The sequence below is a fragment of the Colius striatus genome, chromosome 20, assembly GCF_028858725.1.
Source record: "Colius striatus isolate bColStr4 chromosome 20, bColStr4.1.hap1, whole genome shotgun sequence".
Taxonomy (NCBI): Eukaryota; Metazoa; Chordata; class Aves; order Coliiformes; family Coliidae; genus Colius; species Colius striatus.
Window position 1 is genome coordinate 7,828,736 of NC_084778.1, and position 23,170 is coordinate 7,851,905.

A 23,170-nucleotide genomic window follows, 5' to 3' on the forward strand; every position below is an offset into this window, starting at 1 on the left:
CACACACAACTTCATTTGAGTGCTCTAGGGTATGTTTTCCAAAGTTTGGAAATGTTGTTACACTACATTAAACAAAGTACCAGTGCTGAGCCACGAAATCTTAGGAAAGATTGTGTTGAGATGTTTTCATAGGAAAACTTTTATAAGCCACATTAAATGAAACACAGTGCAAACTTCAAATAATGTTCTTCAAGAGACTGAATGATTTGCAAGTGCTAAAGTAGTATCTGAAAAATGATTGGCACTACATTTTACTGTTGTTCCCAGTAAAAGTGGTGGGCCTCTAACTTGGAGGCAAAGTCTTCTCTGCAGTTCAGGCAACAAGTGTCACGCCTTTATACAGCAAAAGTGCAACAGAGTTTGAGTTCTGATAGACATTTCTAGAGTGAGGAACAGTTTCATTGAAATATTACTGATTGCCTGTAATTGCTTTTGCCTTTTGAAGGCAGGAAGATCTGTCCAGAGAGAATCATCTGGAGATGATAATTTTTGCTTGCTACCAAAGTACTGTGGTGGAAAAACAGCCATCAAACAAACACAAAAACATAGACCATTACAGTATTATCTGGAACTAGTTCACTTACTGCTGAGGTTTTCTCTCTGTTGCAGCCTTACAAAGAGTTTTAAATAAGTGAAACAAAATGGCCTTGATGATTTGTACACATGTACTGTCAGCAAACAATACATCAGGAACTAACACTACTTTACCCATAAGCCTAAGGCAGATGGCTGATAACATCAAATGTACTTGAATCAGATGCCTTTGAAGACATTACCCTAAGTAGCTTGGAAGCTTAATTCCCACTTTCTAAAGTGATTTCAAACCCTAAATCACATGGATAAATCAAAAAATTGCAGCCTCAAACAGCTGTGCTCCCCTTACTCTTCAGTGGCTAATACAAACACACAAAGACTCTATCTGACACTTCATCTGAAAATTAATCCTAATTGCTTTCTGGGCAGCTGCACAAACAGCCAGTTTTACCCAGTTTCAGTTACTTCTTACTCTTTTTTTCCCGTGCTGCTGTCCACAATAGGATCCTTTATGACACATTTATCTTCATGTGCTAGTGGCAGCTAATAACATGTGCCAGCTAATATGAGAGGATGTCTTAATTTCTTCTCTTTGGTCATCCTTTCTGTGTTTTCTTTAGAAGTTTGTAGGTCTGAAATGTGGAAAACAACATTGCAGCAGAAAGAATTAACTGCAAGTTATCCCTGCTCATTGTGAATTTGGTCCTGAATCACATGTGGATCTTCACAAATCAGAAAACACACATCCAGTCTGCTACAGCAGAATCAAACTCAGTGCTATGTGCAACTACTGTTTTTAGTCTTTGTCCCACCGACTTGAAATGGAGGGTCTTTCTGAAGTTTAAAATACTGTGTGACATAGGAACGTGCTGCCCAGGGAGGTGGTGGAGTCCCCATCCCTCAAGATACTTAAAAGACATATAGATGAGGTGCTGTGGGATACACTTTGGTTTAGTTTAGTGGTGAGCTTGTCAGTATGGAGTGGTTGGACTTGATCTTAAATGACTTTTCCAAATGCAATGATCCTGTGACTGAACCAGCAAAGCAGCCTACAGCATGATAGAAAAGAGTGTACCCCCTCAGTGAGAGCAGAGCAATTCTGGTTCACATTTATTAGTAGTACTAGTAATAAACATTTACATTATGGTAGCGCCTTGAGGCCCTATGTGAAAGCATGTCTAAAACTGCTATTGTACCTGGGCACTAAACAGCTCTGAAGCAGCACATCTGTCTGCCAGATGTGAGGGGTTTTTTCCTTAGAAGCTGCATTTGAAAAAAGGCTCTTGCTTCCCCTAACAAGCCTTAATAAGAAACTTCATCATCCATCCAAGGAGAATCTGCAGTTAAAATCACAATGGAACTTCTGCAAAGGCAGCATTTCTCCAACTCATGAGCGACAGTGGAGCAGTGCCTCAGCACTGTGGGGATTTGAAGTATATTTGCTGTCAGCTTGACCACTGCTTTTGGAGGACAGAAAGGCTGAGCGGACATCTCTCTCCCAAAATATGTCAAGAGGATGGGACAGCACATTTTTATGCTGTCTCAAGTGACAGGACAAGGAGGAACGGACATAAGCTGTAACACAAAGAGTTCCACTTAAACACAAGTAAAAAGAAAACCCACATTTTGGTGCTGAGGTGAGGGAGCCCTGGCCCAGGCTGCCCAGGGAGGGTGTGGAGGCTCCTTCTCGGGAGGTTTCCAAACCCACCTGCACACGTTCCTGTGCCTCCTGCGGGCAGGAGGGTCTGCCGCCAGTCCCGCCCGACGGACACAAAAGCTGGGAATCCCCTCGGGGCACAACGGGTTGGGTTTAAGGCCGTACAAGCGCTGCCCCTGGGCACGCACAGGGCCCGAGCCCGACACTGCCACCCCGCCAGCTCCCTCGGGAGGGGCTCGAGGCAAACCCACCACCAGATACCCAACAGCCCGCGTCCACCTCCTGCGCCACAGGCCCCGCCGTGTGTCAGAAGGGGGACAGACAGCAGCCAGCTCGGGCGGGAGGAGGCAGCCCAGCCCGGCCCAGCACCGCGAGGCTTCCCGGCGGCGGGCGCTCATCCATCCCCTCACGGCCGGCCTCGCGCACGCCCCACCCCGCGGCACGTGACGGCGGCGGGGCCAATGGCCGCGCGCCTCGGCCAGCCCCGCGCGTTGCCCGGCAGCGGCTGAGGCGGCCGCTCCCGCCATGCTGAAGCTGAAGCTGCTGCTGGTGGGGCCCCGCGAGGTGAGCGCGCCCCGGAACCCCCACCCCGCCCCGTTCCGCCGTTTCTCCGCCGCTGCCTCTCTCCGAGGCCGTAGTTCGGCCGGCCCGGCCCCTTCACCGTCCTCCCGAAGGTTCGCGGGCGCCCCGGGACCGCAGCCCCCGCGGCCTGCCTGAGCGGGCCCGCCGTGGCACGCTGGCGGCATCGCCCGACAGAGAATGCGGCTGTGGAGGCTGTGGGAGGGTCCGGAGGCGGGAGGGAGGCGGGGGCGAGCCTGCACGCAAGGGGCTTTGGCTGGAGGAAGAGCAGGGTGCTTGGACAAACATCGGGTATTTCTCTTTGTCGTGGCATCGGCATATTGAATTCCTACCGGTGTCTTTCACTCTTGCTTTCTGCCAGTCTGGGAAATCCGTGTTGGCAAACTTTGTTTCGGAGAGCACAGAAGCGATTGGCAGCTACAGCCCGACGCAAGGTGTAAGGTGAGAGAAACATTGTACCATGATGCTGCCTGAACTAACTGCCTGACAATTGCCTGCCCCTCAAAGTCCCTTTCTGGTTGTGCTGGTGCAGAATTACATTGTATATCCACTCGTTTTCACAGAATCCTGGAGTATGAGAAGCCAAACTGGAATGGTAACAGCAAGGGAGCTGGGTGTCGATTTGAGCTGTGGGATTGCAGTGGTGATCAAAAGTAAGCCAGCATCATTGTTAACCTCCTTCACATTACTTAATTCATAATAATTCTGTTTACACAAAATATTGATACTTAAGGCCTAAAATGAGTGAATGATCTTGAGATGAGAAATATTCCCAACTCTTTGGCCCACTGTATTTTTTTACAGCTTTCTGCCATGAGCTGACATTGAACTTTGTCTTGGGTAAAGACTGAGTATAACAGTACAGTCCATAGCTCCTAGAATGAAGTTCCAGGTACAGGAGACAGAGACCCACTCTGTAATTGCCTTTATCTCCATGAAGTTATTATATGAGTGGACTTCAAACAATGTGTAAATATAATTGAGGCCTTAATTTAAAAAAAACCCAAACAATTGAGAACCAGACAGATCCATTTTTAGGGAAAGAGTTTACATAAGCATTTGACCAAATCATATATTGTCAGCAAATCACGGGACCAACTAATGTAATAGGCAAGTCAAAATACCTAGAATATGATAGAACACTGGCAAGATTACTAATGTTGTAATAAAAGTACTGAAATGTGTTCTTGAGGAGGGAAGAAGAAAACCTGAGGAAGCTGGAGTGCATGTTCCTGTTTTCCAGCTATCAATCTTACCATGTTCCATGCATCTGTTTTTCAAGGTTTGAAACATGCTGGCCAGCTCTGATGAAGGACTCTCATGGTGTAATAATCATCTTCAACCCCGAGCTGCCCAGTCACCTGAAAGAAATTGAAATGTGGTACTCCTGTTTTGTGCAGCAGCAGCCACTGCTTGATAATCAGTGTCTCCTAGTTGCACATCACAAACCAGGCAGTGCAGGAGACACAGAAAACTTGTCCTTGGGTAAGAAGATGGAAAACTTCATTTATAACTCTCAGGTTTTTTGATTGATCTATGTATCTTTAAAATTGTTCATATCTTAATACACATTTAATATAACAATATCCATAATTTTGAAGTGATCAGAGAACGTTGATATCACTTCAACAGTAATACTGCAATTCAGTGCTGTATTGTTTCATTCTGCCTGACTGAATGGGAGACACAAACCAGTACTTTAAACTTTATTAGTAATGCTTGAAGAATTTAACTCATCAACAAGTTCTACTTGTTTGCAATGCTATCAAGCCACAAGGCCTCTCCTCTTCATATGTTATCACAGAATCATAGAATGGTAGGGGTTAGAAGGGACCTTTAGAGATCATCTAGTCCAACCCCCCTACAGAAGCAGGTTCACCTAGATCGGGTTGCATAGGAACACGTCCAGGCGGGTCTTGAAGACCTCCAAGGAAGGAGCCTCCACAACCCCTCTGGGCAGCCTGTGCCAGGGCTCCCTCACAGTGAAATAGTTTTTTCTTATATTTAAGTGGAACTTTTTGTGTTCCAGCCTCATCCCATTACCCCTTGTCCTGTTGCTAGCTACTATAGATAAAAGTGATGTTTTATCTGGGCTATTGGATACTACTAAATTCAAACTGATATCAGCATGAGCTGTCCCATGACCTCAACTGTGACAATTTCTTTTAGAAAAGGAACATACCTAATTATTTTTTTATTTCCCCTCAAAGCTTACCCACTGAACAAGCTAAAACTAATACATTCCAACTTGGAAGAAGATCCTGAAGATGTTCGGATGGAATTTATTAAGTACTTCAAAAGTATCATCACCTTAATAAATGAGAGCAGAGAGAGTGAAGAAATGTCAATTATCTCCTAACATTAAAAGGAAGGTAAAGGATTATTTTCACTTTGTAAACTCTACTAGCCTGTGAGCAGGTCCTCACCATGAGTATTTGCCAGCCTATAAACACTTCATCCTATAAACAAGTGCTGACATCAGATAAACTGTGGTGCCAAAGAGAAGGCTGCACATCCAGGATTTCGGGTAACTTTAGCTGCCCTTTGGTGTCATAGCAAGGTTTTTTAACATATTAATGTGGAGCAAAACACAGAGGTATGGGTCACTCCTTCAGAATCATTTTTGTAGAGGTGCTGAGAGAAGAAAGCCTGACAGGACATAAGATTTGTGGAGTTCTGTTGAAGCATCTGAGCAGAGTGCTCGTGTTAGCTGTGTTCCTGGAGAAGTTACGCTTTTGGAAGTTGGAACAAACTGATTGGAAGAGAGATCTGAGAAGTAGTTGTGGAGTGGAATCCACAGCTTTATGTTCCAAGTTCTCCTTATCTTCTGTCCAGCACCTGAAGAGAGCACATTGCATAGCTATTGCCTTGGCAAGACAAGGTAGGTTGCAGTCTTTTTCAGGGCCAGGTTTTTCTTCTATTCCAACAAAATAAACATATTGTTGGGGACAATGTTTGGGCCTCTCTGGGAGAGAAAGAATTGAAATCTAAGTGTAGTGCAAAACTTTGAGCTATGCTGGGAGCTCCAATAGAGGAAAAAAAAAGTTCTGCATTCACCAGAAGAATAAAAGCTGGTTTGAAATCTGTGCTACTGTTCCCTCTTGCCTTGAAAGAAGTGGTTTCATAGATAATTTACTTTCTGATTGGTTTGGTTTGCACTCGTCCCTGCTCTTAGGCCTGTCTTGCTGTGGAAGGCATTTTCTTGTGACATGAAGTACTGAGGCAATAAAAATAATTTTTTTAAATGCATCCTCTTTGTTCTCAAAGGGAAAGTGAATTATGGTGTTGTGGAACTCTTTTATCAACTTGCTTAACTTTTAGTTGGGAAAACAGTGATAAATTTGTAGTACATTTCACACTGATTTGCTCCAACAAGAGATGTTTGCAAAAACTTGTAATTGATCGAAATAGCCAAAGACATGACAAATGAAAACCAGAAATATGGATCCATACTGATACACCTGGGTTTTTTCAGAAGATAATTTAAAGGAGAGAGGGACTGGGGGCAGAAACTGCAGAAATCCTTGAGAAGCATCCCATTTCACCTTGTACTACATTCACTTCTTGAAGAGTGAGACTGATGGCTTGTCAGGACTGTCTGACCCACAGCAGTAAACGTTACAGGTTTTGTTTCATTGCATGTCCCTGCCATACAGCAATATTTGAACTGCAGCTATTTTGCAAGTCTGTTAAAACAGGCTCATCCTCACACCAACATTGTCTTTCAGTAAACATCCTTTACAGAAAATGTGCTATAAACCAGGATATACTTGATGTATTTTAGTTCAAGACAGCAGGAGTGAGAGCTGCTTGAGTTTTTCAGTCATCTAGGTTAATTAGCCTGTTTTTCCTATTTTCATATTTTGTTCTTTTCTGAATAATGAGTAGCCTGTCCTTGCACAAATAGTCTGTTTTCCACGATTACAAGAAGAAATGCCTCAAAAGTCCACTCAGTTGTTTACACATCTTTCTCCTGGCCTTCCAACAGTGTGCAATTTCTTCAGGGCTTTGTCAGGGAAGCTTCAGGGAGAATGGAAAGCAGTCAGGGTGTGTTGCACTGCCACAGGCTGGTGTTAGCAGTAGCCCTGACCAACTGGCCTCCTCAAAATGCACACAGGTCTCAAGGCAAAAAATTGGCACTCCCTATCTTTTGTCAACCCCCTTCAATGGGAGTCGAAGTAGCAGCCTAACAATGGTTGACTGTAGCAGCTCAAAATAAGCTACTTTTATTGTTGCCTTCAGGCAGGAGGAGATTTTTCAGTTATTTTTATGTACTGCTTGAAGCATTTCTACATCGTCAAGCTCACAATCAATAAACACATGGCTAGAGTCTCAAAGCCTCCTCATCCCAGGTATTTTTCTCTTTTATTGTTAAGCCTTGTTTATTTAAAACAAAGGCATGTGAGGTGAAAGATTAAAAGATCTTAGAGCAGTTCTAAGTTGTAAAACTAATGGCTACAAAGCACACACCAAAGCATACTGAGTTAGGCTCATCCTTCAGAGAATAACCACTCCAGTGATAGGCTGGATTGCTCAGGTTGGTACCAGGAATGTGGCATGTGAAGTTGTGTGTAAGCACAAATAACCTGCAGTGTTCTTTTCATACTAGGTACTTGGTGTCCCCACAGAATTTGCCACCCCAGTCTCTTCATTATTTGCTGGCTCTTACTCTGCCATTAAAGCCAAAAACTCCACTAGGTTCTGAGAGGAAAAGAGGGGATGGTATTGAAAGCAGTGAGAGCAAGGACACCAGGACAGAAAAAAAGCAAAATAAGCAGTAAGATGAAAAGAAAAGGTTGGAGGCAAATAGTGTGAGGTTGGCATTTCAACATCTACATTTAATTCACATGGCTTTTGAAACAATCAGGCTTTATATGTTTGCAATCAGTGTCATAGGGTGGTCTACTGGAGGCAGTTGTTGGAAAATTCAGAGTCTAACTAGAGAACAAGTTTTTTACATGCTGCCTTAGATTATTTTTTCCTTGTTGCCAGCTGTATGGTGCTGGAGCCAATTTTTAAAATATACTGCTTTAATAAATTCAGGTTTTCTCAACAGCAACACTGTGATATGCACTGGTAGAGACCCATGTGAAACCCACCAAATATTTTATTTGGAAGGTAAACCAGTGTTTCAGTGATTCCAAGGTTGAAAAGTCTCCCACTCACCACCTTGCTTCGTAAAAAACATTAATCATGATCTTACTTTAAAGGCAAAAAGAAAGATACATAAATTACAGGTATCTATATACTGCAACACATTGTTCTTTAGAGAAGAAAAATACTGTTAGACAGAACCAAAGACAGATCCCTAGACTTGACCTTATATCATCCAGAAAGTTCATAATATGTAATAAATGTGGAACATCATTCATAAAATCTGGCCAAGAGATTACTTTCTGTAACTGCTGAAGAACAAAGAAAATGTAAGGATCCATGCAAAATTAATCCTTAGCATTGGAGAAGATACAGAGAAAGTATTTAGTCAGAAGTATCATTTATTAATGATTTATGAAACAGGTCGAGACACCCAGTCAGAAGAGGAGTACAAGAATGCCAGATGAACATACATTATGTCTGTGTCTGCCCTTTACAGCCTCTTTCCTGTGCTGTGCTGTCAGTACATGTGCAGAACTTCTAACAATGCCACACGATGGTGTTACTGGGGGTGCACAGACCCATTTGTTTCCTTGAAGCAATGTGGTTAGTAGGTGACTGTTCTATGGTTCTGTCTAACTTTCGGTAGTGAGAGCAAAGAACTGCCCAGACAAGTGTAAAGGAAACTGGGAACATGAAGCAATCAGCCACAAGTGACACAGAAGTCAGTTGGTAGGCCACAGGTTTAACCAGGAGTAGGAACAATGTAGGGGCAGAAGATAACAGCAAATTTGCAGCAAAAGCATTCTATTTCACTCTTCCACACTGAAGACCTTACCACCAGTAAGTTGGAAGTTTGAAAGGCTTTTTGGATGACCTTTCCAAGAAGTAGAAGGGAAGGCAGAGAACCAGAGAAGTCCATCAATTCCTCCAAACAAACATAGCCTTAGAGCAGGTGTCCTCAGTCCCTTAGAGTGGAAAGTTCATGGCCCCTTCTCATTCTGTCAGCAGCATGTACCCCCAAACTCCTGCTTTGTAGGAACTCTGCACAATTTAGAAGTTTGTACCTTCATTGCCATGGTTTGGGGAGCTGAGGCTGGAATCAGGGACATAGATCATTTTAAACATTAGTTAATTCAAATCCATTCAGCCTCCACAGCACATAATCCAAAGATTCCAGGATATGCCAACTGTTCAGTGAGAAAACAACCTCTTATTTAAACACAAGTATTAGTTTGTCACTTGGCATTGAGTACTGATAATCCTGCAGTTTACATCACTGTTTCATCACTATATATCAGAAATTATTTTCAAAGCTGTATAGCTACAAAAGAAGTTTATAGCTATAGGTGAGCCCTACTCAAGTTCACGCTCATCTCCCCTGAAAGTAGTTGGTATATCATTGCTTTGAACAGTTCACCTATCTGGACAAAGAGTCAGCTGGGAAATCTGACAGGGAGCAGTCCAAAGCAGAGCTCTGAAGGGCTAGAAATGCAGAATTTTAATTCTTCAGGGTGATCTATAGAAAGTTAATGGCTGTGGCTACCTTGCAGACTGATGATTTAAGACATTTAAGCTCTTCAATTATAAAACAGAGTTTGCTCAGGTTACTTCTTACAAGCTGTTTTCTGCACATGTAGAACATTATGAAGCCAATAACTACTTATGATGATGAAAACAGTTCCAGGCACTGCAATCCAGATGTGTGGCTTCCAGGGTAAAAATCATACTTGTTTACAACTAAACTTTGGGAGCAGCAGCAAAGCCAAATGAAATACATTTGGACCATATAAAAAAAAAAAAGCAAAGCAGCTTTCCTTTCAAGTCATATATTTTAAAGGCCAGGCCTTTGGTCCCAGTTGTTCTCAGCAGTATTGTTATAATGGACACAATAGACATAAGAAATCCTATGGTCCTCTTTCTATTATTGCACTGCCAAGTGACTACAAGGAAGCCATACAGGCCACCACATTTAAGAGTGCCCATCCATGCTGTGTTTTTGCATGGTCAGTTTAAAATGTGTAGGATGCTGATGTGCAGACACTTTAGGAAGCAACTTCTGGAAGGTATCCAGGACCTCTTAAAATCTGATCTTAAATAACTCAACATTTCAACAGGAGTACCTTGCAATGGAGGTCACTTGTGCATATTTCCTTTTACTGCTTCTCCACAAGTCTTCACTGTTGGAATACTTCAGTGATGCAGGAAAGACTCTCCTAAAGATTAATTTCTCTTGTTCAGAAGTTGCCTTTCCCAATTTGTGCACACACAGACAGTATTGCACTTCTGAATAAAAGATACTTCAAGCAGTTCAGGGGGTTAATTCACATGTACAATGAAAGCTCGTTGTCAATTCAGATGTATATTTGTACACTGATTCATCTTATATTATTTACTTAGGACAAGATTCCCCCTTGAGTGACTGACTTTTACATAATGAGATAGCTTGTAAAGGCACCTGCTTAGAATTGGCTGAGAATTCACCCTGAGAAGGTCAGTCCTCTTCACAAACAATAGTAGCTGGAAACTTCTTACCTCTTGTTGTAATCACCAATCTGTTGGAAATGCCTTTGTGCAAACGGTGTACAGGTTTGGGCAGCCATGCTCAGAAAGCTACACTGCATCAGAGAAAGGCCACCTGGATGGCTGAAAAAGAAAGAAACGATTGTATAAGAAAAGTTTGGGTTTTTCACTTTAGCAAAATAGGGAGAGGGGGCATGTGCTTGATCTCTGCAAACACATCACAAAGAAAGAAAATTGACTGTATTTACTTGGACATAACAGGAGCAATCATCAGAGCAGGGATGCTGTTGTTAAAATGGACCATTCTGACTAAGTTACACAAACCTAAATATAAAGCACTCTTACAATCTGTTCCTTTTGCTTATTCTCCTTCAGCCCCGGCCCTTGAATTGTAGAAGTAAATAATTTCACCTTGAATACAAAGTGACCTTGTCTTTAAGGTCTTTTTTTTCTTCCTGAAAAAGACAAAAACCAGGAGAAACCTGATATTCAGGCTCACATTCTATTTGTGTACAATCTAAACTAGAAGACAGCTTGGGCACAAAAATACATGAGACCTAGTCATTAATAGCCCTAGTCTGGAAACTGAAGGAGGATTCTAACAAACAGAGTGGGAAAAACCAACTTGGTGCTTAATTAATATTTTGTGATAGACTGTCACTGGACTCAATCCTTCTAGTCCCTCTCTTACGAAAGCAAGAGGCTTATTTCTTTTTTGTTCATGCATGTATCTTTTATTTACATAGGTATTCTCTACAGAGGTGACAGTGAACCACAACATCAGCTCCAAACTTCCTTGAACTTTGAGAAACTTGAGTTCATGCTCTCCAGCTGGATATTGGTTGAAGATATAGGCTGTATTTCTACATATGCAGAGTAAATAAAGCAATTTTGTCAACTCATAACAAGGGAAAGGTAATGTCAACTTTCTCATGTGAGTCTCAGTTTAAAGAGTACTGTCTGAAGAGGGGCACTGGCTTTTGCTTGCATAACTCTCAGACGGGAACAAAAAAATGACACATGTTTTGCTGAGTTCCATTGTCTCTTCCTCCCTTTGTAAGGAAATGAAAGCCTATTTCTCTACCAGTTCCATGAAATCTATCCGAACCCTGGTAACACGTCTCTGAGAATTTGCTCAGAGGGAATAACAGACAAGGGTACACCCTCCAATGCTATGTTACTGCTCCATGAGTTCCAGACAAAAGCATTTATTGTGGTTTGGCAGCAAACATTTATTGTAAAACCCTGGGACTGCATTGTTCTTTACTTGTCAGAAGTTGATTTAGTACCTAGAGGCATAGATTGCAGAATCCATCTTTTTAGGAAGGATCTTCAGGCTTCCTTGACTGCCGGGGTCACCTCTCACAGCCAGTAAGACCACTTGGAGGAGCTGACTGTGAAGATCAGACCCTTGAAGAAGCAAAAGGCCTGCCCTGCAATGAATGTTCCAGGATGTTTATTCTGACCTAGGTCATGTGGTAATATTCCAGAACTGAGCAACCAACTGGCAGCCCCATAATAACAACTCTGAATCATTAAATAAAGATCCATCTTAGGGGAAAATATTGCTAAGGCCCCAAAAATGTTTTGGTTTTGTTTTTTTTTTGCAATTCTAATAATTTGACTGGAGTTCCTACTGATACAAAGACCTTGCTTATCTATAGCTAAGACAATGAGCTTGGGACCTAAACAAAGGTATTAGGAGGCATTTCTTCTGCTTCCAGTGGTGTATCTTTACTTTTAGAGCAGATCATCAAAAGAAATACCTAGTGAAAAGTCCACTTGGTTTCTGTTGAGCATACACTTGGCTTTTTTTTTTCTTAAGGTTGCATGAAACTTTGCAGCACACAGTGCTGACACCTTCACAACATAACAGGACAAGCCAACACTTGATGCAGTTCCTTTGTCCATAGAAGTTAAGTATTGGGTAGATCTGGATCTATTAACGTAAAGCTGAACTTTCAGACCTTTAATTTCTTTCATAGCCAGGAACTGGAAAGAGATGTACAAATATGGTAGTGGTGAACTAAATCTTAGGTCACACAGACCTGTACAGGTCTGAGTCTGCAGACCATAAAGGTTATTTTACAAAGCATTGGCAATAAAAGCTAAAACTTGCCACTCTGTGTTCTCTTCTCTACTCAGCTAAATGAGAATGTCTGTCTCCTGTTAAGATACAGGGTCTAAGACACAGTTGGGCAGTTGTAATCCCTATAGATACTCCTACAGTCTTCTATAACATGAACCCACAGAAGCCAAACCAATACACATGCAGTTCCCATTATTCAATAATTCATTTGCCAGCCTCAGCAAAAAACTAGTATTAGATTAAAAAAGTTTCATGCTAAGTGCTGTTGAAGCCCAGTTTCCAACAGACTTGTGACTTAAGGATTTATCCAGGTGTAGATTTTCTATTCTTTTAGAAGAGTCTTCTTCCCTTATTCTCTATACAGATATAGCTACTTATAGGAATGAATTTGTTAGGAATTTCATAACTTTGAGATTCCTCATTCAATGAAATGTGGTTGAAAATGACCAATGGCTTAAGAAGGGACAGATAAGGTAAACAAGATGACACACAGCTAGACAATATAATATATTCTTACAGCCAGGCTCACAATCAAAGTTAAATATGAAGGTGGAATAACATGCCAAAGAGATTGTTAACAGCACTTGTGTGGTGAGCAGGAATGTGAGTGTGCTTCTGTTCTGGTGATATAAGCATGTCCTACATGGCTGACAGTCTTCCTACCACCTTTCTCAGTTGTCCATTTCCTCAAATTATGATCCACAGCAACGTTCTCTTTGCTTAATGTGACATCTTATTAAAAATACATGAAGAATTTGGCCTAAACAGCAAAAGTATGAGGGAAATAAGTGAGGTACTAGCTACAAAAGCTAACTCCTGCCTCCTTTACTGGACTTGGCAGAGCAGAGCACATGCATAGTCTCAGTTTATTAGATGGTGTAGAAAAGAACTAAGCAACCTAAGGGACATTCCTGGAAAAAGAACATGCATAAACTGACCATGGAAATCAGGAGGTTTCTTTCTATGAAAAGAAGGAAATTCTGGAGCAAACACACAAATAAGGTAGGAAACTGGGAGGACAGTAGAGATGACAAGGAGGAAAGAGCATATTTTTGAATAGCACAATCTATTTACGAAAGGGATTGGGAATTTGGCTCACTGCAGAAGCAGAAGATTGGACTCAGCAATTCAAAAGGTCATTTTCAATTGCAGATTTCCTTTCTTCCTTTACAAATCAGAACTGGTGAGGTCTAATTCTCATGGAAAAACAATCTGTTCTTTCTCTGCACTTGCCTGTGCAAACATGTGAGTTAAAATGCATGTCACTTCTTTCTCATGCTCCAGCAAGGACAATAAAGAAAGAATGTAATTTCTCCTGTAGCCCATAACTAGTATGAATAATTAATTACATTTTAATATGCATTCAATGTGGCAAAAAACAGCTTTACAAATAAAGTATATATTACATGATTGATCACAAGTAAAACAGAATAGAATCAAGGACAAAGTATTCTATAAATTATTCTTACCTTTTGCTTTTGTAGGAAAATAAGACTCATATTCGCGTTTGTTTATATGAGTTGGCCTCCAATAATTTTGGAACTGGTTCATAATTCCCACTCAAATTTGACATACTTGAGATATTTAATTCCTGCAAATTTTGTGAAAGTAGATGGCCAAGAAGACAGATTATTCATCTCTCACTGAAGACATGGGCTAAAATGAACTCAGTCCTCATTAAACATCAAAGAATCCACGCTGAAACACAATCCAAGACATAAATCCATAGGAAAAAAAGATTTCACTGTTTGCAGAACTACTTGTATTGGATGAGATCACAGAGAGATAACATCAGTATGACAGAATCTAATCACCACTCAACAAACATTTTGGAAACATGTCAGCAACCACATCTGCTTCAACAGAACCAGAGCCTTATGTGACAGGAAGCTTGTTAGAGACCCTGCCTCTCATTATTTTGGTTTTGCTTATAACTTCCCAGCATGAATATTCAATATTGCAAAATAAAGCAGTTTCCTTCACAGACCGCCCAGAATGGAGAAAGAAATTGGGCCAGACGTTCCAGATCCTGGAGAGATTGGTGCCTGTGGAGCTATGGATTTCAACCAGCAAAGCATCTGGCACAAAATAACATTAAACATTAAAAACCTTCCTCTTACCATTGGTGCGAGACAAGAATAACTCCATTGAACTTTGTTTGATGTATCAAGCCTGAAAACAAGAAAGAAGAAAATGACTCCTTTAAACATAACAACACATCTTAAAGGAATAGAACTCAAAAGATCTATTTCCTCAATAGCACACAATGTTACATTGCAAGACCTTTTACTTGGTTACTCCACGTGAAACAGTTGCTTCCCAGTTTTCTGAATGCAACCTTGGAATTCTTGTTTGATGCTCTTTCATTGGTCAAAGCTCCAGTCAGAGCTATGAAGCTCTGCACAGGTAAATTGAGGTGATTTCTTGGCTGAAACACATCCTAAAGTGAAAGGTGTTAATCACAAACACCTTTAAATGAGCTGATCCATATGTATCAGCCTTTGATTTTACTTTGCTGCCTCAGGGAAAAACATGTGAGCTTGTTCTTTCTCACTGTGCCCAGCAGAGGTACATTTTGGAAGACTGAGGCTGTGGATCTCTTAAGTATGGGCACTTTTGTCGGTTATATGGCATTAGCCATACAACATAACAACAGCTCCTACTTCCCCTTCTCACTCTTCAACTCCACAGCAGTTTTTCTTGCACATAAAGGAGGACTGGCAGTGGGATCTGTCAATGCTGAGCAGTGGGATACCATTCACTTCCCCTCACAGGGAGGTCTTGCATGGATTATCCACACTAGGTCCCTACAGGGGGCAGAGACGGTTCATACAGACAAAACCCCTCCAATGGGCTTACACTCTGTAGACACATGAGGCACTATCTTCCTTAAGTCTCTGGATGACCACTTTTCCTTCTTTCTCCATCACTTTGAGGACAGATAAAAAGCCTTTCAGGGACATGTTTAGTCAGTGTTGCCATTTCAACCTCACAGATCCCAAACTGATTTTTATATTCTTTCTGCTCAACTAATTGCCAAGTGCCAACAAAGGGACTTGAATAGGTTGCACCAGGCAATAAACCATCATGTTTTGGCTCTAGAAACAGGGAAGCAAGAGAGGCAATGTAAAGCTGGAACAAAGCACAGACCCAGAGCAGGTCCAAATACTTGCAGAAACTGATTTCTCCAAAGATTTGATACCAGATGTTTTATTCAGACAACTTTAACAGAGCCTCATAGAACATTAAATGCTTCTCATGTTTACAGTATTCAAACCACTCCATCTGGGCACTTCTGCCACAGGGCACAAACAAAACACTGCTTAATATTATTCAAAGAAGTGAGCTCTGCAGTGCAAGTTCAGTATAAAAAAGGAGTAAGAGCAAACACATGCTCAGTTGTTCCTGGGAATGCTGAATACAACAGAGGAGCTGTCTTGGATTACAGCATTTCTAAATTATACTAGCCCAAGGTCTGAGATTAGGGAGACTATAATAGCAATATGTTGCTACAAACAGTGGTTTAAACTGGAGCACTTTGCACCTTTGACTAATAAATACCCTGTTCATAATATACCAAATATTCCTGTTTCCTTGCTTACCTAGATTTTCCATAGATTGTTGCTTTTTCTTGGACATCTATTTAGGTGTCACTTCTTTGCAGATAGTTTTTGCTGGTGCCCATTTTTAGCCTCTTTCTCCTGCTTCTGTCTTTTGCTTCCTCAACCATCAATAACTCCAACTCAGAATATAGCCCTTCTTTAAAAGATATAATCTTTCAGGTTGTCTTATGTCTTCCTGAAAGGCTGACAATTTTGCCAGTCTTCTCTTAGAAGTTCCTCCCATAACTGACTGTAACCTCTTTTGTTTAGATCATCATGCACTCCACCAGGCATAGCTTCATTACGAGATGTGCAGAGATGCCTTTGTAGCGATGCCATCGAGTTTTTTGTGTATTTACTCGGATTAGACACTGGATGGTGCTCTTTGCACTTTCATGCCAGCAGAAGCACATTGAAAGCAATCCCTCTTCTCATGAGAACTGTAAAAATTCCCCAGGGTCAGACACAGTTACACGTCTAAGCCTCTAAATCCTGTGGGAAGAGCATGTTTTGACTATATAGAATGTAGCTGAAGCTGCAGTGCAAGAAGAAGATCAGCTAGGTAAGGACAAATGCCAAATAAAATGTCACTGCCTTTAACACAAATCCACCAGTAGTAGCCTTCATATTCCTCCTAAGATATTTTACTCACTAATTGGTTCCTTATCAATGTTCTCCATAGCAACACAAGAGATGCAAGTGGCATAAAGTGGGCTGAATGACATTATGTCTGCATGCAAGTGTAACTTGGATTGTGCACAGAGGAGATGATCTGAAGGATGTTAATGTAATGTGAAACCTCCTGTGGTCTCAGAGAAGGGAGCTGCTTAATGCTGCATGAATGGTGAAAGAGTAATGCAGGAAAGTATATCCCAGCAGCAAACGTTTTTGAGAGAATCAAACAGATTCTAAAGAAAATGAGTTGATTTGATTTTTTTACCTGCTAAGAAAGATTCATTTTACAACAGATGTCTGTCTGCAGCTATTTTTCAAAGAAGGCCAGAAGCATTTTGATATTTTTGAAGATGTGATAAATAAGCAGAGAAATGAAACACACATTATGACAAAAAAGCTACAGGGAGACAGGACATACATTAAGTTTTTCCCCTACTATGCTGACTTTTGTGTATCCTCAGGCAAATCAGGCTCTCTGGGTCATAGCTTCCCAGCCTGTAAATCTGAGGTAATTCCTTCTCGCTCTACTAAACGTCTCTTTCTCCAGCAAAAGGTGCCATAGAGGTACAAAATATTTCCCATATCTGCATCTAAGAGACATGGCACTCTAGAAAAATGAAGAGGCAAACAGAGAGATCACTGTAACACTTAGAAGAAATCAGGTAAAATAGGGAGTAAAATGAATCATAAGGATAGGACAGAATTGATGTGAAACGGTTGGACCAGCTAGGTCTACCCACTGACCTACAATGTGGGATTTAAGCTTGTATTAACAAGCATTTGGATTGGTTCATCTCTGGACATACAGGCATAGCCAGGGCCCCAGAAAAAAAGATTAGGAATCACTCAAGAGCCCCATTTGGAGGAATCAGGCCTCAAGCTACACTTTTGGAGCTTCCAGCAATCCTACCAGGATCAAACTGTTCAGAAGGGTGGCTTTGTTCCACTGAAGGATTTGCAAAGATTTGGTGATCCTCTGAAATCCCATGGTATCTCTTCAGCTGCCTGGTCCACTATTTACACAAAGACTGCTCAGATTTCTTTGGTATCATGTTCTAAATATCTCCAAAGACAGTTTTGAAAGCGATATACTGGGAGTTAACAGTGGTTGGATTAATAAAACACTCCAAAAACGAGCATGGCTGTTGAAGTCTTAACACAAAAATCTTTTGGCTATACCATTTAATATGACACACATGGGACTATGAATTTCATGGTACTTGCAACACTCCCTCCTTCTCTTGGCAAGTGGGCATTGCAATCATTAGAATTTATGGGATATCTGATCCTCCTTCAGAGGAAGAAAATGGATAAATGTCCCAGTCCTGCAGATCTGATGTGACTCACTTTATTGATGTTAATGAACTTGTCTTCTCAAGGTTAGAAAGCTGAATGTATGACATGCTACTGCTAAGATGGCCTGATGTTCTGCAAAATAGTACTACATTAAATACCTATATGTAAAACAATCTTAAAAAGAAGAACCCTCTGTTGTTAGTTTAGATTTTTTAAAGTATAAGCTCATGAACAAAGTGAAAAACAAGAGAGTTCTCTCTGGAGTCTTACCACCCGTGCTGTCCCTGCTACTGGATCATGTTGGGTTTTGCTGGGTGAGGTCTGGTAAATGTGTGGTGACTGACATAGGCCTTGCTGGTGCTTGCTCTCCTGTTATAAACCCCTGCTACGACAACAGAACTGACAGGAGGGACTGTGTGTGTCCACACTTCAATTATTGCAGCATGAAGTCCAGCATCTCTACTAACATCACTGATGATGGCAGATTTGGGCTAAAGCTAAACACTGCATGGCTAAGCACAATCCTGCACTCCACTCTCTCCACTTTGCTGCAGCAGTTCTCCCTAACACAAAGGCATAGCAGGCTATAGGGCACTGGCAGTTTAAATCATTATGGGAAGGTTTGCCAGAATTATTTGCTGAATCCCTTTGCACCCTCCTCTGTGTTTCTGAAGCGAGGTGCAGATAACACAGGTTAATACAGGTGTAGTGAGTCTGAATGGCTTATGGTGTATTTTTAGACCTTCCAATGAAGAAGTGGGTAAGCACAAAGCCATGCTGGGTTTGTGCCTCCCTGAAATGACAATTCTAACAAAGTATTGCTGAGCAAGGTTACCCAAAATACTACACTCCTAGTGTGTCCTTTGTTGTGCATACAGAATCGGTTTCTGACTCCTTGGTTATTTTGAAGTAAGAAAAATTGTTTTGTTTCATGGTACATCATAATACTCAATGAGCTTGCCCCTTGGGAACCCAGAGAGCTTTCACATCTTAATATAGACATCTTTCAAATGAGATCATTAACGTGCATGTATCTAGATTTCGGGCCAATGCAAGCACTTTGATTTTTGCCTGCCAAATTTTCTTTTTTGGCTTCATTTGCTCTCCATATATACACAAAGAACTGCACCACATGGAATCCTTTAAACAATAGATGGGATAACATAATTTTTCAATTGCTCTTGAAAAGGTTTTTAACCACATAAACTATTCCAGGGTTCGCTAAGAAGTTACCATTGCAAATAATAGAATGGTTCCAGATTGAATTTCTTGCATTCCAGAATATCTTTTGAAGCAAAGAGCATGACTGGTTTGAGATTTTTAACCAATCTCTTTATGGTAATACTTAAGACAAATATAATTTTTTTTTCCCAAAGCTTTGCATTAAAAATGAAGGACCAAAGCCTACACATACTCATGTCTGTGGAACTTGATGCTAATGACCCGTCAGGCTCAGCAAAAGGAAAATAAATGATTCAACATTAAAAACCCTGAACAGTTATTTTAAATAAAAAGAAGTGAGAAAAACAGTAGACAAACTCTGGCAAAGCTAGAAATATAAAAAGTGCAAGCAATAAATTCTGGGTTTCCTCATCTCTTTCCCTAGAAGTCTGTTACTTGCCTTTTGAATGAACCCAAGCCTGGCTGTCAGGAGCAGCTGAGTCCTAGCTTAAAGATGTGTGCAACTTCCATTTCCCTGAGCTTCACCTGGAATTACAAACACATATTTTTTCCTGGTTATATGTTTACTCTGCACATTCAAACTACTCTTGTTGCATTTATCTAAAGACCATGTTGTTTCACGGTTTGTCCAATGAAGGAGACTGTTACCAAAATCTTTGCAGTGTAACACCTACAAGTAGAGTCATCAGGGATAGATGAGCTGTTGCTCTTGAAATTATTTCTACTTCCTTGGGCAGAGGATCCTCAATTTCACAATTTTCTTCCTCTCTGAGTACAGTGAGGTTTAGTCTTGGCAGTCCACAATGCCACTTCCCAAATCTACCTCGTTACTCACCTTTCTTGGATGAACTGAATTGAACAGCAGGTAGTTTGTGAGATGAACTATGCCGGGGAGCAGGGCCTGTAATTCACTGCATACTCATTCCCTACCAGGCACAATGAAATTAAAACTTCTTGGTGGTCAGTAGGCCAGTAAAGAAACATATATGTGAACTTCAGAGGGTCTTTTTGATCTCCATTTTGATTCTGTGCTATAGGCCAGCCTCTCGTTTCCCACACACCAGCCTGTTTCCCCTGAACTCATACCAGATGTAGAAGTCCAGAACTGTATCTTTCTAAAGACCCTGTTTTTTGTAGAATCTGCTTAGTTGTTGTATAAAACAATAGTATCTTGTGTCATTCAAAACTAAACTAATAGCTCTGCATTTAATTAGTCTCACTTCCTATGAATACAAAGCTTATCATACTCTTCATTAGTCTAGTCAGAGCCCTGGCCCCTCTGATCATCCACATCAAGGGATGTGCTGAGTATGCAGTGACTTTCCTGGGAGCTATGCACTTCACCACATGTTGTAGTGCAATGTATGCCATTGGGTTTTGTCCTGACATGGAGTTGGGATATAACCAGGGTAACTTAACCAGACCCAGGACGTGAGACTAGTTTCACAGATACAGTGATCATTATATTCTTCAAAGCCTAATGAAAAGAAGTGCTTCTGTTGAGGTTAAAGCACCCCAACTAAAGGGGAAAAAACCCAAACAACAAAGCCACACAAATACAAAAATCTTCCTACGTGATAAAAAAACAGAATAGGAAAGGTTTTGTTCGGAACTTCACAACAGCAAAGACTGAGAAGATTTATCTCAACTGATGAAAATGGGCAAAGTGTAAAGGAATCATTTTCAGACTTCCAACTTTGAGTTTGTATCTGGTTTAACTAAGGCTAAACTTTAACTAAGCTTAAAATTTTACTATGAAATGCAGAACCCCATACCTTGCCAGACCATATATTTTGACAGCAAGGCCTGAAAAACTGTGGCAACAAGTGAGACTCATCTTAGAAGCTTTTTGGGTATGCGAGCTACAAGAAAGGCTAGTTGCAATATCCTGCCCTTAACAGGACTCGGTATCTTCCTCTCCACTCCAACTCTGCTTTCCGTAACCTTACATGTGCTCAAAGGATACATATAAATACTATACAATAAAACATACAATTAAAAAATTATACTTTTTATTGACTAAGAACACTTCCCAGTTAGCTTGAAGGATTAATACCCTTCTCCATCGGTACAGACCCAAGCACCACGAGCAGTGGGGAAGATCCCGTGGCTGGATAGGCTCCTGCCACCGCCCATGCTGGTCACACCTGCTTCCCTCCCTGCATTACACAGCAGATGACTGTTTTGTTGGTGTCACGACAATTACCCGAATAACAAATACGAACTATACGTTTAGGCCCGCCTGACCGCGAGCAGACCCAGGGATGCGTTCCCAGCCGCGGGAGGTTGGAGGACGGCCTCGCTGCAGCCCTACCGGGCCCCCGGGCAAAGCCGAGCCCATGGGGCAGGCGGCAGCTCGGGCCACGACCGGGCCTCGGTGTGGCGGCAACCCCGCCGGGCGCCTTCATTCCCGCCAGGTCCGCGGCCGGCCCGGCCCTGTCCGTCCTGAGCGGAGGCTTCGGCCCGGCTCCCGCCGACGCCGGCTCTGCCTCCCCTCCCAGCCGCTCCATCACAAAGCGCCTCAGCATTGGGCTGGGCGGCGGCTCCGACCCTCCCAGCTCCGGTGGCGGCTGCCGGTCCCGTGGTCTCACCGTGGGCGCCTGCGCGACGCTCCTCCTCCTCCCGCCGGCGGCAGCCGCTGTCAGGATGAGGCGGAGGAGGCGGAGGCCCAGGCCGGCAGCTCCCGTCTCTCGCCGGGGCCCCCTGGCGTAGCGGTTCCCGCTCCGACGCCGCGGCTGGAGGCGGAGGAGGCCGCGGCGGCGCCGCCCGCCGGAGCCATGGCCCAGCCCGGCCCGAGTCCCCCGACGGACGGTAAAGCGGGAGGCGGCCTCGCTCTGCGGAGCCGGGCGGCCGCGGCCTGCCGAGACCCGGGCTCGCCTGCGGAGCCGTGCGGGCCGGGGGGCGGGGGGTAGCGGCCTGGGCGAGGCGGCCTGGCCGGGCCGCGGCGGTGGGTGGTGACGGCGGCGGTGGAGGTGGGATCCGGCGGGACGGGGAGCGTGGGACCGCGGCGAGGGCGGCCCGGGCTGAGGGCGTGCAACGAAGGGGAGACCTGCGGAGAAGGCCTGCGGGGCCAGGAGGGTGCCATGCCCGGTCCGTGGCAGGGCGGCGCGGCGGTGGGAGCTGCCGTATGAGGGAAAGGCGGGCGGACAGCGCCCGGGGGGACGCAGGGCTCTGCTCGGAGAGGTAGATCGAGAAGGCCTTGCGAGGGGGAAAGGGGCATCGCAGGTGGTTATGAGCCTGTAAATGTGCATAATGTGGAGCAAGGGCGGCTCCCCAGCGCGCACAAGGAGGGAGGATAATGCTTCAGAGGACGAGCAGCTTGCCGCTGTCAGGAAAGGGGCACTCAGCCCGGGATGAGGAAGGCCTCCCTGCCCTGGGAAGGGAGGAAAAGGGTGGTGATGCTTGTATCCAGGTAGACGTTGATCGACTGGGCTGGACTTTGTCATGGATTTGTCCACAGCAGGTGATGTAGGGCTGGATTTGCCGTGAGATGGCGAAAAGGTGCTTCAGGAGGTTGAAGTCAGGATACTTGCTATGGACAGATCGTTCCTATGCTGCAAAAGACAAAGAAAATGATCGTTTTTCTCTCGAGATGATCTTTACCTGTACAGGAGGAAGCTAAGCTTTCCCAGAAGGCTTTTGTTATGGAACAGTTATACGTGTTGCTTGGGAGAGATTATGGACAGGGAGGTACTTTTTTCCTTTGGAATAGGTTACAGAACTCTGGGCATATGAGAAACTGTAGGTAATGCTTAGCTTGGAAGATAGGATTGGAGGGACAACATTTGGTATGTGTGATGTATGGGAAAGGGAGAGGCTGGTCATAATGTAGAAATAGAAGAACTAAGGAGATGTGCAGAATCTTGAAGGACAGATGCTTACCCAGCCATGGGACTATGCCAGAGCACTCTTTTTTTTAAGAGAGCAGGTGAGTTTCCC

General features: G+C 42.9%; 2 protein-coding genes and 1 long non-coding RNA gene across 10 annotated transcripts in view; 2 read left to right on the forward strand and 1 right to left on the reverse strand.

Annotated features, from left to right (window-relative positions):
• Positions 1 to 2,692: 2,692 nt before the first annotated feature.
• Positions 2,693 to 11,300, forward strand: IFT22 (intraflagellar transport 22). Of its 3 annotated transcripts, none has more exons than XR_009820109.1 (6): positions 2,693 to 2,755; positions 3,132 to 3,211; positions 3,334 to 3,423; positions 4,053 to 4,255; positions 4,981 to 5,651; positions 11,134 to 11,300. XR_009820109.1 is itself a non-coding variant. In XM_062012319.1 (6 exons), exons 1-5 carry the CDS (start codon positions 2,717 to 2,719, stop codon positions 5,127 to 5,129), a joined length of 561 nt encoding a protein of 186 aa, XP_061868303.1. In that variant the 5' UTR covers positions 2,693 to 2,716; the 3' UTR covers positions 5,130 to 5,142; positions 11,134 to 11,300. The 3 variants fall into 3 exon arrangements, 2 of the variants coding, with proteins under 2 accessions (XP_061868303.1, XP_061868302.1); XM_062012319.1 differs by having other exon boundaries at positions 4,981 to 5,142; XM_062012318.1 differs by lacking the exon at positions 11,134 to 11,300 and having other exon boundaries at positions 4,981 to 5,990.
• On the reverse strand, positions 10,406 to 14,650 carry LOC133627358 (uncharacterized). 2 transcript variants are annotated; one of them, XR_009820111.1, is made up of 3 exons: positions 14,597 to 14,650; positions 13,946 to 14,067; positions 10,406 to 10,510 (listed from the first exon to the last, which is right to left on the reverse strand). It is a non-coding gene; the product is annotated as an uncharacterized LOC133627358 (long non-coding RNA). The 2 variants fall into 2 exon arrangements; XR_009820110.1 differs by lacking the exon at positions 10,406 to 10,510 and adding an exon at positions 11,466 to 11,820.
• Positions 14,651 to 21,782: 7,132 nt separating this feature from the next.
• Positions 21,783 to 23,170, forward strand: part of RABEP1 (rabaptin, RAB GTPase binding effector protein 1) — a 45,218-nt gene continuing 43,830 nt past the window's right edge. For 3 of the 5 annotated variants that reach the window (XM_062012314.1, XM_062012315.1, XM_062012316.1), the window contains exon 1: positions 21,783 to 22,042. In XM_062012314.1, the coding sequence (XP_061868298.1) occupies positions 22,009 to 22,042 (34 nt within the window). In that variant the 5' untranslated portion in view covers positions 21,783 to 22,008. Of the gene's footprint in view, positions 22,043 to 22,311; positions 22,415 to 23,170 lie in introns of those variants that run through there. The other 2 variants (XM_062012313.1, XM_062012317.1) reach the window with 2 other exon arrangements.

What these genes read in the sequence shown, in the direction of transcription:
- IFT22 (XM_062012319.1), top strand. Translation starts at nt 2,717, where the DNA reads ATGCTGAAGCTGAAGCTGCTGCTGGTGGGGCCCCGCGAG. An exon ending in AGCCCGACGCAAGGTGTAAG is followed by an intron (nt 3,212 to 3,333) that starts GTGAGAGAAACA and finishes TCGTTTTCACAG; the next exon opens with AATCCTGGAGTATGAGAAGC. An exon ending in GATTGCAGTGGTGATCAAAA is followed by an intron (nt 3,424 to 4,052) that starts GTAAGCCAGCAT and finishes CTGTTTTTCAAG; the next exon opens with GTTTGAAACATGCTGGCCAG.